General features: G+C 42.0%; 1 protein-coding gene across 1 annotated transcript in view; it reads left to right on the plus strand.

Annotated features, from left to right (window-relative positions):
* mtmr4 (myotubularin related protein 4) overlaps window positions 1-12,823 on the plus strand; it is a 158,197-nt gene that overhangs the window by 39,418 nt on the left and 105,956 nt on the right. Inside the window, exon 2 of the mRNA XM_038988525.1 lies at window positions 632-734. Within this exon, the coding sequence (XP_038844453.1) occupies window positions 732-734 (3 nt within the window). The 5' untranslated portion in view covers window positions 632-731. The remainder of the gene's footprint in view (window positions 1-631; window positions 735-12,823) is intronic.

Genomic DNA, 12,823 nt, shown 5'->3' on the forward strand with positions numbered 1-12,823 from the left:
GTTACACCAGCTCTGTCAGGAGGAATGGGCCAAAATGAATTCAACTTATTGTGGTTAGCTTGTGGAAGGCTACCCAAAACGTTTGACCCAAGTTAAACAATTGAAAGGCAATGCTACCAAATACTAATTGAGTGTATGTAAACTTCTGACTCACTGGGAATGTGATGAAAGAAATAAAAGCTGAAAAAATCATTCTCTACTATTATTCTGACATTTCACATTCTTAAAATAAAGTTGTGATCCTAACTGACCTCAAACAGGGAATTTTTACGAGGATCACATTTTAGGAATTGTGAAAAACTGAGTTTAAATGTATTTGGCTGAGGTTGTAAACTTCCGACTTCAACTGTATGTAAATGTGAAATTTCAGTATCTTCTTTTTAATAGATAGCAAACATTTAAAAAAACTTGTTTTTGCTTTGTCATTTTTGGATATTGTGTGTAGATTGATGAGGGGGGAAAAAACTATGTAATTGATTTTAGAATAAGGCTGTAACATAACAAAATGTGGAAAATGTCAAGGTGCACTGTATATGCACTGTATATAGTGTAAATGATGTGCCAGAAAACATCCAGTGCTAATGGAAAACACTGTGTCTTAATGCTGTGGGTCTTTCTTCTGTGTTGGCAGGAGACTTCGCTGAGAAAGCGCAGCCCGGTAGCGGGGAGGAGAGCGGAGGGAACTGGAGAGGATAACCAGTGTGATTGGTGCAGAACAACAGACTGACAGCATGGTAAGCCAATCAGACAGCACCATGGGAGAGAATGGGAGGGAGTGAAGCTGCTGTCATTTCATCTCTCACTGGCTTATTCTTCTTCCTGTGACGTTCTCTTTACATTTTTTTGAATTAACCTTTATTTAACTAGGCAAGTCAGTTAAGAACAAAGTTGAATAAAGGTTAAATAAAAAAAGAATTAAAAAAAAAGAAAAAAATAGTTTTTACAATGACAGTGTAGCCCGGCCAAACCTTGACGACGCTGGGCCAATTGTGCGCTTCCCTATGGGACTCCCAATCACGGCCGGATGTGATGCATTCTCGATTAGAACCAGGGACTATAGTGACGCCTCTTGCACTGAGATGCAGTGTCTTAGACCGTGCAGCGAGTTTTAAAGTCGAATTAATGTTTTTTTGCAGTATGGTATGGCGTCTCATTATCTAAAAAATTATGATACTATCTGACACTCATCACCCATAGGCTCTATGTAGACTTTTAGAAATATTGCAGCTGTTTTCACATGCCTAAACCACGTGGAGGATATTCTTCACATGTTTCAAACGTGCTGTGTTGGGAAGCCCATAGTCCAGACTATTCCCTGAAGGTTATTTTCATCACAGCATGAACCCATCCACTCCAGACCCTAATGAATTCAAAACAGGGTTGAACACGTTTTTGCTGACGACGCACATTTCTACACCACACTCACAAACACCTGAGGACGGAGTAGAAGCGGAATGTGTGCCCCGTGCTTTCTGGTGACCCCTCACCTCTCACTAGGCCGGGGCATCTTATGTTCCCGTTTGCTGCATTCAAAACAGGGGTTCCTTCTTACTGCATGGGTTGCGTTAAAGAGTGACTGCCTTTAAAAAGCAATGAATCCCTTTGAAAATGCCCTACGTGGAATCGACATGAGTCGAATGCAAATGTATTTAAAATAAAAAAAATCTGAAACTTTGCTATGCGACTCGAAATTGAGGTGCATCCTGTTTCCATTGATCATCCTTGAGATGTTTCTACAACATGATTGGAGTCCCCATGTGGTAAATTCAATTGTTTGGACATGATTTTTAAAGGCACACGCCTGTCTATGTTAGGTCCCACAGTTGACAGTGCACGTCAGAGGAAAAACCAAGCCATGAGGTCGAAGGAATTGTCCTTAGAGCTCCGAGACAGGATTGTAAAATCAAGGCACAGATCTGGGGGAAGGACACCAAAAAATGTCTGCAGCTTTGAAGGTCCCCAAGAACACAGTGGCCTCCATCATTCTTAAATGGAAGAAGTTTGGAACAACCAAGACTCTTCCTAGAGCTGGCCAAACTGAGCAATCAGGGGAGAAGGGTCTTGGTCAGGGAGGTGACCAAGAATCCGATGGTTTCACTGACAGAGCTCCAGAGTTCCTCTGTGAAGGTGAGAGAACCTTCAAGCAGCACTCAACCAATCAGGCCTATATGGTAAACTGGCCAAATACTATACTGTAGTAGACTTTATCACTATATAGTCTAGGCCTCATGGGTCATGAGAACTGAGCAGAAGCATCGCTGCAACTTTCTAACATGCCTGTTTTTAGTTCTCTCTGCGCATGACACATGTCAAAGTTATATGCAAATCATATACGCATGCAGAGGGAAGCCAGGCCTGGCAGAGGCCCTGTCAGATTGAACACTGGCCCACCCTATCAGGATGGCTTAAAAAAACATTTTTAAAGTGGAAAAAAATGAATTTGATTTGTTGTTTGCATTGTCTCTTGACTTTTTAAAAATGTTGAAAAATGCACTGAGGTTCCAGGGCAAGGTCAGGAATTCCCATCCCTTATTGAAGTTTTGGACAGCTGCAGCCCTGATATTTTCCCTAACATCAAAAGACTACTAGGCCATCCCCTTTCCTATGCCTTCATGTACTGTTGAGAGACTCTTCTGTATCAAAACATTGAAACAGGCTGTGTCAAAACATAGATCAGATCTTGCATGCTGACTGCACGTCTCAACAATTTAGCCCTATTGTCCTTTTAAAAGGAACTCAGTGACTCGTTGGACTGGGATGAAATAATCTCCTATATGCAACACCAAGCCTAGGCGTCTATGCCTTGTGCTGTAAAACTTGAAGAACACAAGAAAGCCTGAATATTGTTTATTTATGATTTAGCCTCATATTTTCATGCCGGCCTTGATAGGCCAGGCCTATGTGTTTTAGTTCTAAGTGGGCTACCCACCGTGATATTTGGCTATGTATAATGATTTCATGTTTGTGTTTGCTGATTCAAGTGAGTTAGTGTATTCATACCCATCGTGGTATTATGTATAATGACTTCATGTTTTCATACCTGAATGCCTACAGTAGCATTTGCTTATTCAAAGTGAGCTATTCATTTCATACCCTCCATACAGTTCACGATATAGGCCTAAAGTGTTTGTATTGTTTGTCGCTGTTTTTACATGGTAAAAGGTGTGCACTTTCGGGCTTAATGAAAACCCTTTCACGGCTATCTATTCTTCCTTGCTTCTTTGTACAATAGTGCAATAAACTTTTTGCGCATATTCCAATCCAGTGCCGAGCTGGTGTCCGGCCGATGCCCTGACCGATGGTCCTGAATCCACCTGTTGTGCCTGTACTGTAGACCGCTCCTTTAAGTGGGAGTGGTCGATCTGATATGTTGATTATTTCGTGAGATTGGACTGTCGGATTGAACACTTCATCCATTATCTGTATTTTGTGATTGTACAATACAGAGATGAGTCAGCAGTGACAAGCATCCAAGCCTTCAGCTGCTGGGAAGTGTAGGAACTCCTCAAGTATCCCATTCTCATGTAACAACACCACAGGAATCTGTTATTTTTCTTACCTCTGCGCTTATCTTGTCCCTTAGCCTAACATATCAGCCATAAGGGCTAGGCATATTATTTAATTATGGATATCATGGTGGATGTATTTCGCAATTTATGTCATTCAGAGTAGCCTACATCAGTTTTTCATAGAATTTCTCACACAGGGCGCCTTTCATTCACCCACTTCCTTCACCAAGACTACACCACTGATGTATGGGCTCCCGAGTGGCGTAGCGGTCTAAGAAACTGCATCTCAGAATCCGATGGTCACTCTGACAGAGCTCCTCTGTGGAGTTGGGAAAACCTTCCAGAATGACAACCATCTCTGCAGCATTCCAACAATCATTCCTTTATGGTAGAGTGCCCAGACGGAAGCCACTCCTAAAATCAAATCAAATTGTATTGGTCACATACATGGTTAGCAGATGTTATTGCGAGTGTAGCAAAATGCTTGTACTTCTAGTTCTGACAGTGCAGCAATATCTAACAATTCCACAACAAATACCTATAAATAATACACACATCTACGTAAAGTAATGGAATAAAAATATATAAATATAAATATATGGATGAGCAATGACAGATCGGCATAAGCTAAGATGAAATAAATAGTAAAGAATACATATGACATGAGTAATGCAAGATACGGAAACATTATTGAAGTGGCGTTATTAAAGTGACTGGTGTTCCATTTATTAAAGTGGCCAATGATTTCAAGTCTGTATGTAGGCAGCAGCCTCTCTGTGCGTGTGATGGCTGTTTAACAGTCTGATGGCCTTGAGATAGAAGTTTTTTTTCAGTCACTCGGTCCCAGCTTTGATGCACCTGTACTGATCTCGCCTTCTGGATGGTAGTGGGCTGAACAGGCAGTGGCTCGGGTGGTTGTTGTCCTTGATGATCTTTTTGGCCTTCCTGTGACATCGGGTGCTGTAGGTGTCCTGGAGGGCAGGTAGTTTTCCCCCGGTGATGCGTTGTGCAGACTGCACCACCCTCTGGATAGCCTTGCAGTTGTGGACTGTGCAGTTGCCGTACCAGGTGGTGATACAGCCCGACAGGATGCTCTCAATTGTGCATCTGTAAAAGTTTGTGGGGGTTTTAGTTGACAAGCCACATTTTTTCAGCCTCCGGAGGTTGAAGAGGCGCCTTCTTCACCACTGTCTGTGTGGGTGGACCATTTCAGATCGTCAGTGATGTGTACGCCGATGAACTTAAAACTTTCCACCTTCTCCACTGCTGTCCCGTTGATGTGGATAGGGAGCTGCTCCCTCTGCTGGTTCCTAAAGTCCAGGATCATCTCCTTTGTTTTGTTGACGTTGAGTGAGAGGTTATTTTCCTGACACCACACTCCGAGAGCTCTCACCTCCTCCCTGTAGGCTGTCTCGTCGTTGTTGTCAGTCAAGCCTACTACTGTTGTGTCGTCTGCAAACTTGATGATTGAGTTGGAGGCATGCATGCAGTGTTGAGGATCAGCGAAGTGGAGATGTTGTTTCCTACCTTCACCACCTGGAAATCCAGGACCCAATTGCACAGGGCGGGGTTGAGACCCAGGGCCTCAAGCTTAATGATGAGCTTGGAGGGTACTATGGTGTTGAATGCTGAGCTATAGTTAATGAACAGCATTCTTACATAGGTATTCCTCTTGTCCAGATGGGATAGGGCAGTGTGCAGTGTGATGGCGATTGTATCGTCTGTGGACCTTTTGGGGCGGTAAGCAAATTAAAGTGGGTCTAGGGTGACAGGTAAGGTGGAGGTGATATTATCCTTGACTAGTCTCTCAAAGCACTTCATGATGACAGAAGTGAGTGCTACGGGCCAATAGTCATTTATTTAAGTTATCTTTGCATTCTTGGGTACAGGAACAATGGTGCCATCTTGAAGCATGTGGGTATAGCAGACTGGGATAGGGAGAGATTGAATATGTCCATAAACACACAAGCCAGCTGGTCTGCGGCATGCTCTGGGCCGGCAGCCTTGCGAGGGTTAAAACGTTTAAATGTCTTACTCACGTTGGCCACGGAGAAGGAGAGCACACATGCCTTGGTAGCGGGCCGCGTCAGTGGCACTGTATTATCCTCAAAGCAGGCAAAGAAGGTGTTTAGTTTGTCCGGAAGCGAGACGTTGGTGTCTGTGATGTGGTTGGTTTTCCTTTTGTAGTCCGTGATTCTGTTGACCCTGCCACATACGTCTCGTGTCCGAGCCATTGAATTGCGACTCCACTTTGTCTCTATACTGACATTTTGCTTGTTTGATTGCCTTGCGGAGGGAATAACTACACGGTTTGTATTCGTACACCCCCACCCTTCTTCTTCCTGGAGAGATGTTTATTCTTGTTGGCGCGACGCGCTGAGAATCCTGGTGGCTGTACCGACTCCGACAGCATATCCCGAGAGAGCCATGTTTCTGTGAAACAGAGTATGTTACAATCCCTGATGTCTCTCTGGAAAGCATCCCTTGCCCTGATTTCGTCGACCTTGTTATCTAGGGACTGGACATTAGCGAGTAATATACTTGGAAGCGGTGGGTGGCGTGCGCACCTCCGAAGTCTGACCAGAAGACAGCTCCGTCTCCCTCTTCTCCGGCGGCGTTGTTTTGGTTCGGCCTCTGGAATCAGTTCAAATGCCCTGAGTAACAAATAACGACACAGCCTCTGTTATTGGGTGAATGGCAGGGCATTACATTTTCTACAGCAATAACTAAATATTATCTCCAGCATGTTCAGGAGTAGAGTCAGTCAGTCACTTAGTCAAGACGAGTGAAAAGGGTTTATCAAAGCATCAGGCAGGGACCATCCTTCCCCATTTGTGTGACTATAATCAAAAGTTGTTGTAAATAAATAATGTGCCAGTTCAGCTTGTGACCCAGTCGTTCTGGTTGGATGGGTCTGGAGAATGCCACCCTGCCCCTCTGCACAGGCCTGGGCCCTCTGTGTGACAGAGAAGAGCCAAGCTCTAATTGTCTATGGGGGCCGGTGGGTGGACATTCTGCCCACTGGGGTGCTCTGAATGAATGGGAAGTTTGGCTGACCCATTCTTTCTGTCAGATGTTTCATGGACAAGGAAAAACTCTGTGGGAAAATCTCATGTTCTCCTGGTTTTTGGATACCCCAAATATGGAGAAAAGACCATAGACCAGGACTAATATACAGTGCCTTCAGAAAGTATTCATACCCCTTAACTTATTCAACATTTTGTTACAGCCTGAATTCAAAATGGATTAAATAGATTTTCTCTACACACAATAAAATCATGTTTTTAGAAAAGTTTGCAAATGTATTTTACACCTTTGCTATGACCTTGCAAATTGAGCTCAGGTGCATCCAATTTCCTTTGATCATCCTTGATGTCACTACAACTTGATTGAAGTCCACCTGTCGCCAATTGTTTGGACATGATTTAGAAAGAAACACAACTGTCTATATAGGGTCCCACAGTTAACAGGGTATGTCAGAGCAGAAAATATACAATGAAGTCCAAGGAACTGTCCGTAAATTTCAGAGACAGAATTATGATGAGGCATATATCTGGGGATGGGTGTAAAATAATTTCTAGAGTGTTTAAAGTTTAAAAAGCACAGCGGTCTCCATCACTGGGAAATTGAACAAATATGGAACTACCCAGACTGCCCAGAGCTGGCCGTCCGACCAAACTGAGCAACCAGGCAAGGACCTTGGTCAGGGAGGTGACCAAGAACTCAATGACTACTCTGACAGAACTGCAGAGTTCCTTGCCTGCAATGGGAGAACCTGCCAGAAGGACAACAGTTTCTACAGCACTTCACCAGTATGGGCTTTATGGGAGAGTGGCCAGTGGGTGGGCCTGGCTCCCGAGTGGGTGAGCCTATACCCTCCCAGGCCCACCCATGGCTGCGCCACTGCCCAGTCATGTGAAATCCATAGATTAGGGCCTAATTTATTTATTTCAATTGACTGATTCCTCATATGAACTGTAACTCAGTAATATCAATGAAATTGTTGCATCTTGCATTTATATTTATGTTTAGTATATGTGACCACATCTCTTTTCAGTCTTATGTTTCAAAATTTGAAATGGTGTTTTTTTTTTTTACATTGTGTAAAAGTACAGTCTCAGAGCTTCAAATGGCATATCATACACTATAGTTTGAGGAAACATGAAGTAATGCTGCTTTAATAGTTGATACATTTATAATCCCATTTAGGAGAAAAATGCTTTTTTTCTCTGAACATTATCTCCCCATTAGGCAAACCTTTTACAGTATTAAATGACCCATTATTGTATATCTATAGTGCTGTACTTTCTTTATGCCCATTTAGCATCGTTCACACCCTCTAAAGCCTTAGACCCACCCATCTCTTAAATAATTCACATTGGAACACGTGAATGTGGCCATGTGCTAAAGCAGTAAGGTAGTGCTTAAAAAACAAAAGATTTCAACAAAATGCTTTATTAACTTCAACTGGTAAAGGTAGCCTAGTTTAAATAAAGGTTAAATAAATAAAAATAAAATAGTAGCCTACAATTGGGAAAACTTAACACATAAAGGTAAAAACAATATCTAGACCTAGGCCTGTATCATAAGATAATTTGAGTAATTTTGGTTCAGGTAAATAATAAATAATAATGAGTAATTATGGTTCATGTAAATAATAAATAATAATAATTTGTATCTATGATATGAACAAAGGAATCTAGCCTGAGAGCATATTTCTGTCCTGCCCTTTGGAGCAGCATATAATGTGCATGGCCTTTTCATTGCAAAAGTCCTGATCTAATTAAAAATACATGTTTGCCGGTATGTATCCATTCCGGGTGATGATTGCACATCTCTGGGAGGAAGGACGTCAACATTGCACAGCAGCTGAAACCTGGTTCCATCTGAGTGAAAGCTCCTTGGCCACAACACCAGGCTCCAGATAATTAAAGGTATGAAGGAGGAAAGCAGACAAAATAGACAAGACATTGAAACCTTTCATACCAGCAATAACATTAGTTGACCCCCAAGTCCAAGCAATAAGCTCAAAGTACAAAGACAAAATACCTGAAGTGTTGCTTGTTCACTCTCAATCATCTCCTTGTACTAGTGGCGGTACGTGGGTTTATGCTGAAAGATAAATTCCAGAAGAATAGGTTAAAACATAAATGAATTCATGTTCTATAGCTTGTTATTGCCTGCCAACTGCTACAGCTGTACTAAAATGCCCTGTACACACTTAACCTGCTTCCATCCCAACAATGAAGGCAATGTAGACACAAGTAATAACTCTACCTACATGTACATATTACCTCAATTACCTCGACTGACCGGTACCCCCTATATATAGCCTTGCTATTATTATTTTACTGCTGCTCTTTAATTGTTACTTTTACTACTTAGTTTTTTAGGTATTTTCTTAAAACTGCATTGTTGGTTAAGGGCTTGTAATTAAGCATTTCACTGTAAGGTCTACAACTGTTGTATTGGGCGCATGTGACAAATAACATTTGATTTGATTTGGTAGCTAGGTAGTTAAACATGACAAACTGGCAAACATGAAAAAGATTATCATCATGTAATGCATGCCTTGGCACATCAGCAATCCACATTAACAGCAGAATGCAACTGGCCACATCTGTAAACAATGGTTTATTGCAGTTCGAAGCAAGCTATAACGGTACCTGTATACAACTGTCTACCTAACAATAGCTAGCGATGAAAATGACTTTTTATACAGTTGAGATAGCTACATGTACATACGCTATTATCTTAGCATTTTAACTGTAGACTTTTACTGGTGTATGGATTATGATGATTCATGGCAGATTGAAACACTTTCAAAATAATCCTTCCCTCTTGGCTTCAGCCAGTCTAAACTGCTTTAACCACAGAAGACAGAGCTATGTCGATACCAGCAGCTGTATTCAGGACAACACTGGTATTGAAATCTGTAGCTACACTTTGTATGTAGTCCATGATGAAAATATCTGGGGTAGCAGAGAGCAGGATGTGCCATTTGACAGAGCATTTTGACGAAAATTATTTATTTATTTTAAATTCAAATGCCTCTCCTGTGAAGTAGTGGCATGCGTTATATGCCCAGATTTCTGTAATGGGTCACATATTACTTGCATTAACGGCTCAGTGCAGTCAAAAACACGATTTCTTGTGTTTTATATATTTCCACACTGAGGTTGGAATAATACTGTGAAATTGTGAAAATGATGATAATCAGTGAAAGAGCTGTTTGAAAAGACCGCCTGAAATGTCAGCCTCTTCATAGACCATTTTTAAAATGTATTTAACCTTTATTTAACTAGACAAGTCAATAAGAAAGAGTTCCAAACCTCTCTGCCAATAACAGCTAATTTTCAGTTTTCCACCTCCTCACTCAGACCACTCAGACAGTCCTGGCAAAATTTCTTGTTGAGAAATTGCTATTTAATAAGAAGCTATTATTTTAATTGAAAACAATCACAGTGCTGTACTTAATTGTTGCCCACTGTTGGTGTGTGTGTGTGTGTGTGTGTGTGTGTGTGTGTGTGTGTGTGTGTGTGTGTGTGTGTGTGTGTGTGTGTGTGTGTGTGCGTGTGCGTGTGTGGGCACAGTAAACATGGGAGCTTTTGTGTCACTCACACAATGCACCATATGATGCCACCCACTGACAGGACACTAGAGTCTGTGCAGGGCTCCAGTTATAGACTCAGCCAGTCAGTAGGGATATTCCAGGTAGGAGCTAGTGATTAGTTAAAGTGGAACTGACAGCATTTGAACTACTTTGCAGATATGAACCAAACAGGCAATCATATCAGTAAAACATATCCAATTCCCAGTTTGATTCAAAACCAACTTTCACAAATTAGGTTCCATTTGACAAGAAATGACATGCCTTACAGTAATGCATTGTTGGCAGAATAGATGGATGCGGTTCAATATATGATTCATATAATGCACCAATACATTTCTTGGTAGTCCAAAAAGATTGCTATCAGGTTGTAAATCACAGCTGGCCTGATGCATTGTTTGCTGCCGCCACCGTTTCGGTTTCAGTTTCAATTACTCAATATTTTTAACAAAAATGTATGACTGTGACTAAGGCTGGGAATGTTTATACACTCAAACTAGCAAGGGCAATGATCACAAGTCAGTCACAATGTGGCTAATAGGCAAGCGCACATGTGTCAAACACAGCCTAATGCACTCGCGTCGGTGAATTCAACTTCAATTGCGCTGCTTTCGTATGTCCCTTTTACAGCGCACAGTAGCGGGAAAGTGTACAGACATGCAACAGTCCTAGCTAGGCTACTAAAATGTTGCAGTCTGGCTTAGATTTTTAAAGCTTGATAATGAAGAACCAAAAAACTAAACCCGCAACAAAAATCATGCAAAAGAGAAACATGTAAACCTATTACAGCAACATTTTAGCAGTAGCCTAGGCTGGCTACTCCACTACAATACATGTTGAGTGTACCATGCAGCAGTGCTGCATTCAACCGCAGCGGTGATCCATGCAGTGCAAAAAAATGAATAATGTTTTAAGTTTAAATGTTACAACAACCCTTTAGCTATGTTTTTGTTATTTGGAGTTATTAAATACCTGTGCTAGCATATCTATTGATGTAGCTAGCTATTTATTTAGCAAGCTAAAGGCACGGAGCCTAACGTTAGCTAGATATCTGCTGGGAGCATGTCATATTATTGGAGGAGTGGGTGAGTGACTTTTTCCCCTAATATCATTTTTTGATGGCTACAGCTAGAGGTGCAGGTGTCATTTGGTTAGCTAGCAAGAAATGTGAACCACTTTGCTGGCTAGCTAGCTATTCTGAATGACTGTTATTCACAGTTAGCATATCTCTTAGTTGTCAATCAAATGTATTTGGCATCGATCAAATGGGCGGGCAGGCAAGTTCCCATTCAGTTGTCAAAACGTGATTTGGCACGACCCTGCAACACATTTTGGGCCAAGCTCTGTGGCCTGACTACTGCAGCACTGTGCATGATATTTATTTATTTTATTTTCCACCTGTTTGACAAGGGAGCCCTCCCTACACAGACACTGTCAGACTTCCTGATGGGCTACCCCCAGCTGGTAAGGGTAGGCAACAATACATCTGCCATGCTGATCCTCAACAACAATGATCACCGACAACGATGAGACAGCCTATAGAGAGGAGGTCCCTCAACGTCCCTCAACGTGAGCAAGACAAAGGAGATGATCGTGGACTACAGGAAAAGGAGGGCCGAACACTCTCACATTCACATCGACGGGCTGTAGTGGAGTGGGTCGAGAGTTTTGAGTTCCTTGGTGTCCACATCACCAACAAACTATATCATGGTCCAAACACACCAAGACAGTTGTGACGAGGGCACGACAATGCCTTTTCAGGTGAGGGGGGGAAAAAAGTTATACAGCTGCACCATCTAGAGCATCCTGACCGTTTGCATCACCACCTGGTATGGCAACTGCTCGGCATCCGACCGTAAGATGCTACAGAGAGTAGTGCATACGGCCGAGTACATCACTGGAGCCAAGCTTCCTGCCATCCAGAACCTATATACTTGGCGGTGTCAGAGGAAGGAAATTGTTAAAGACTCCAGTCACCCAAGTCATAGACTGTTCTCTCTGCTACAGCACGGCAAGCGGTACCGGAGCTTCTACCCCCAAGCTGAACAATGAATCAAATGACAACCCGGACTATTTGCATTGACACCCCCCCCTTTGTTTTTTACACTGCTGCTACTCACTGTTTATTATCTATGTATAGTCACTTTACCCCTACCTACATGTACAAATTACCTCGAATAACCTGTACCCCCTCACATTGACTCGGTACCTGTACCCCATGTATATACATAGCCTTTGGAAAATATTCAGACCCCTTGACTTTTTCCACATTTTGTTACGTACAGCCTTATTCTAAAATTGATTACATTGTTTTTTCGAGACATCAATCTACACACAATACCCCATAATGACAAAGCAAAAAAAAGTTGAGATATTTTTGCAAATTTGTACAAAATCAAAAACTTAAATATTACATTTTTTTTTACCTTTATTTGACTTGGCAAGTCAGTTAAGAACAAATTCTTATTTACAATGACGGCCTAGGAACAGTGGGTTAACTGTCTTGTTCAGGGGGAGAACGACAGATTGTGACCCTGTCAGCTCGGGGATTCGATCTAGCAACCTTTCGGTTACTGGCCCAATGCTCTATCCACTAGGCTACCTGCCGCCTCATTTACATACAGTACCAGTCAAAAGTGTGGACACACTACTCATTCCAGGGTTTTAATACATTTTTACTGTTTTCTACATTGTAGAATAATAG

The sequence above is a fragment of the Salvelinus namaycush genome, chromosome 3, assembly GCF_016432855.1.
Source record: "Salvelinus namaycush isolate Seneca chromosome 3, SaNama_1.0, whole genome shotgun sequence".
Classification (NCBI taxonomy): domain Eukaryota; kingdom Metazoa; phylum Chordata; class Actinopteri; order Salmoniformes; family Salmonidae; genus Salvelinus; species Salvelinus namaycush.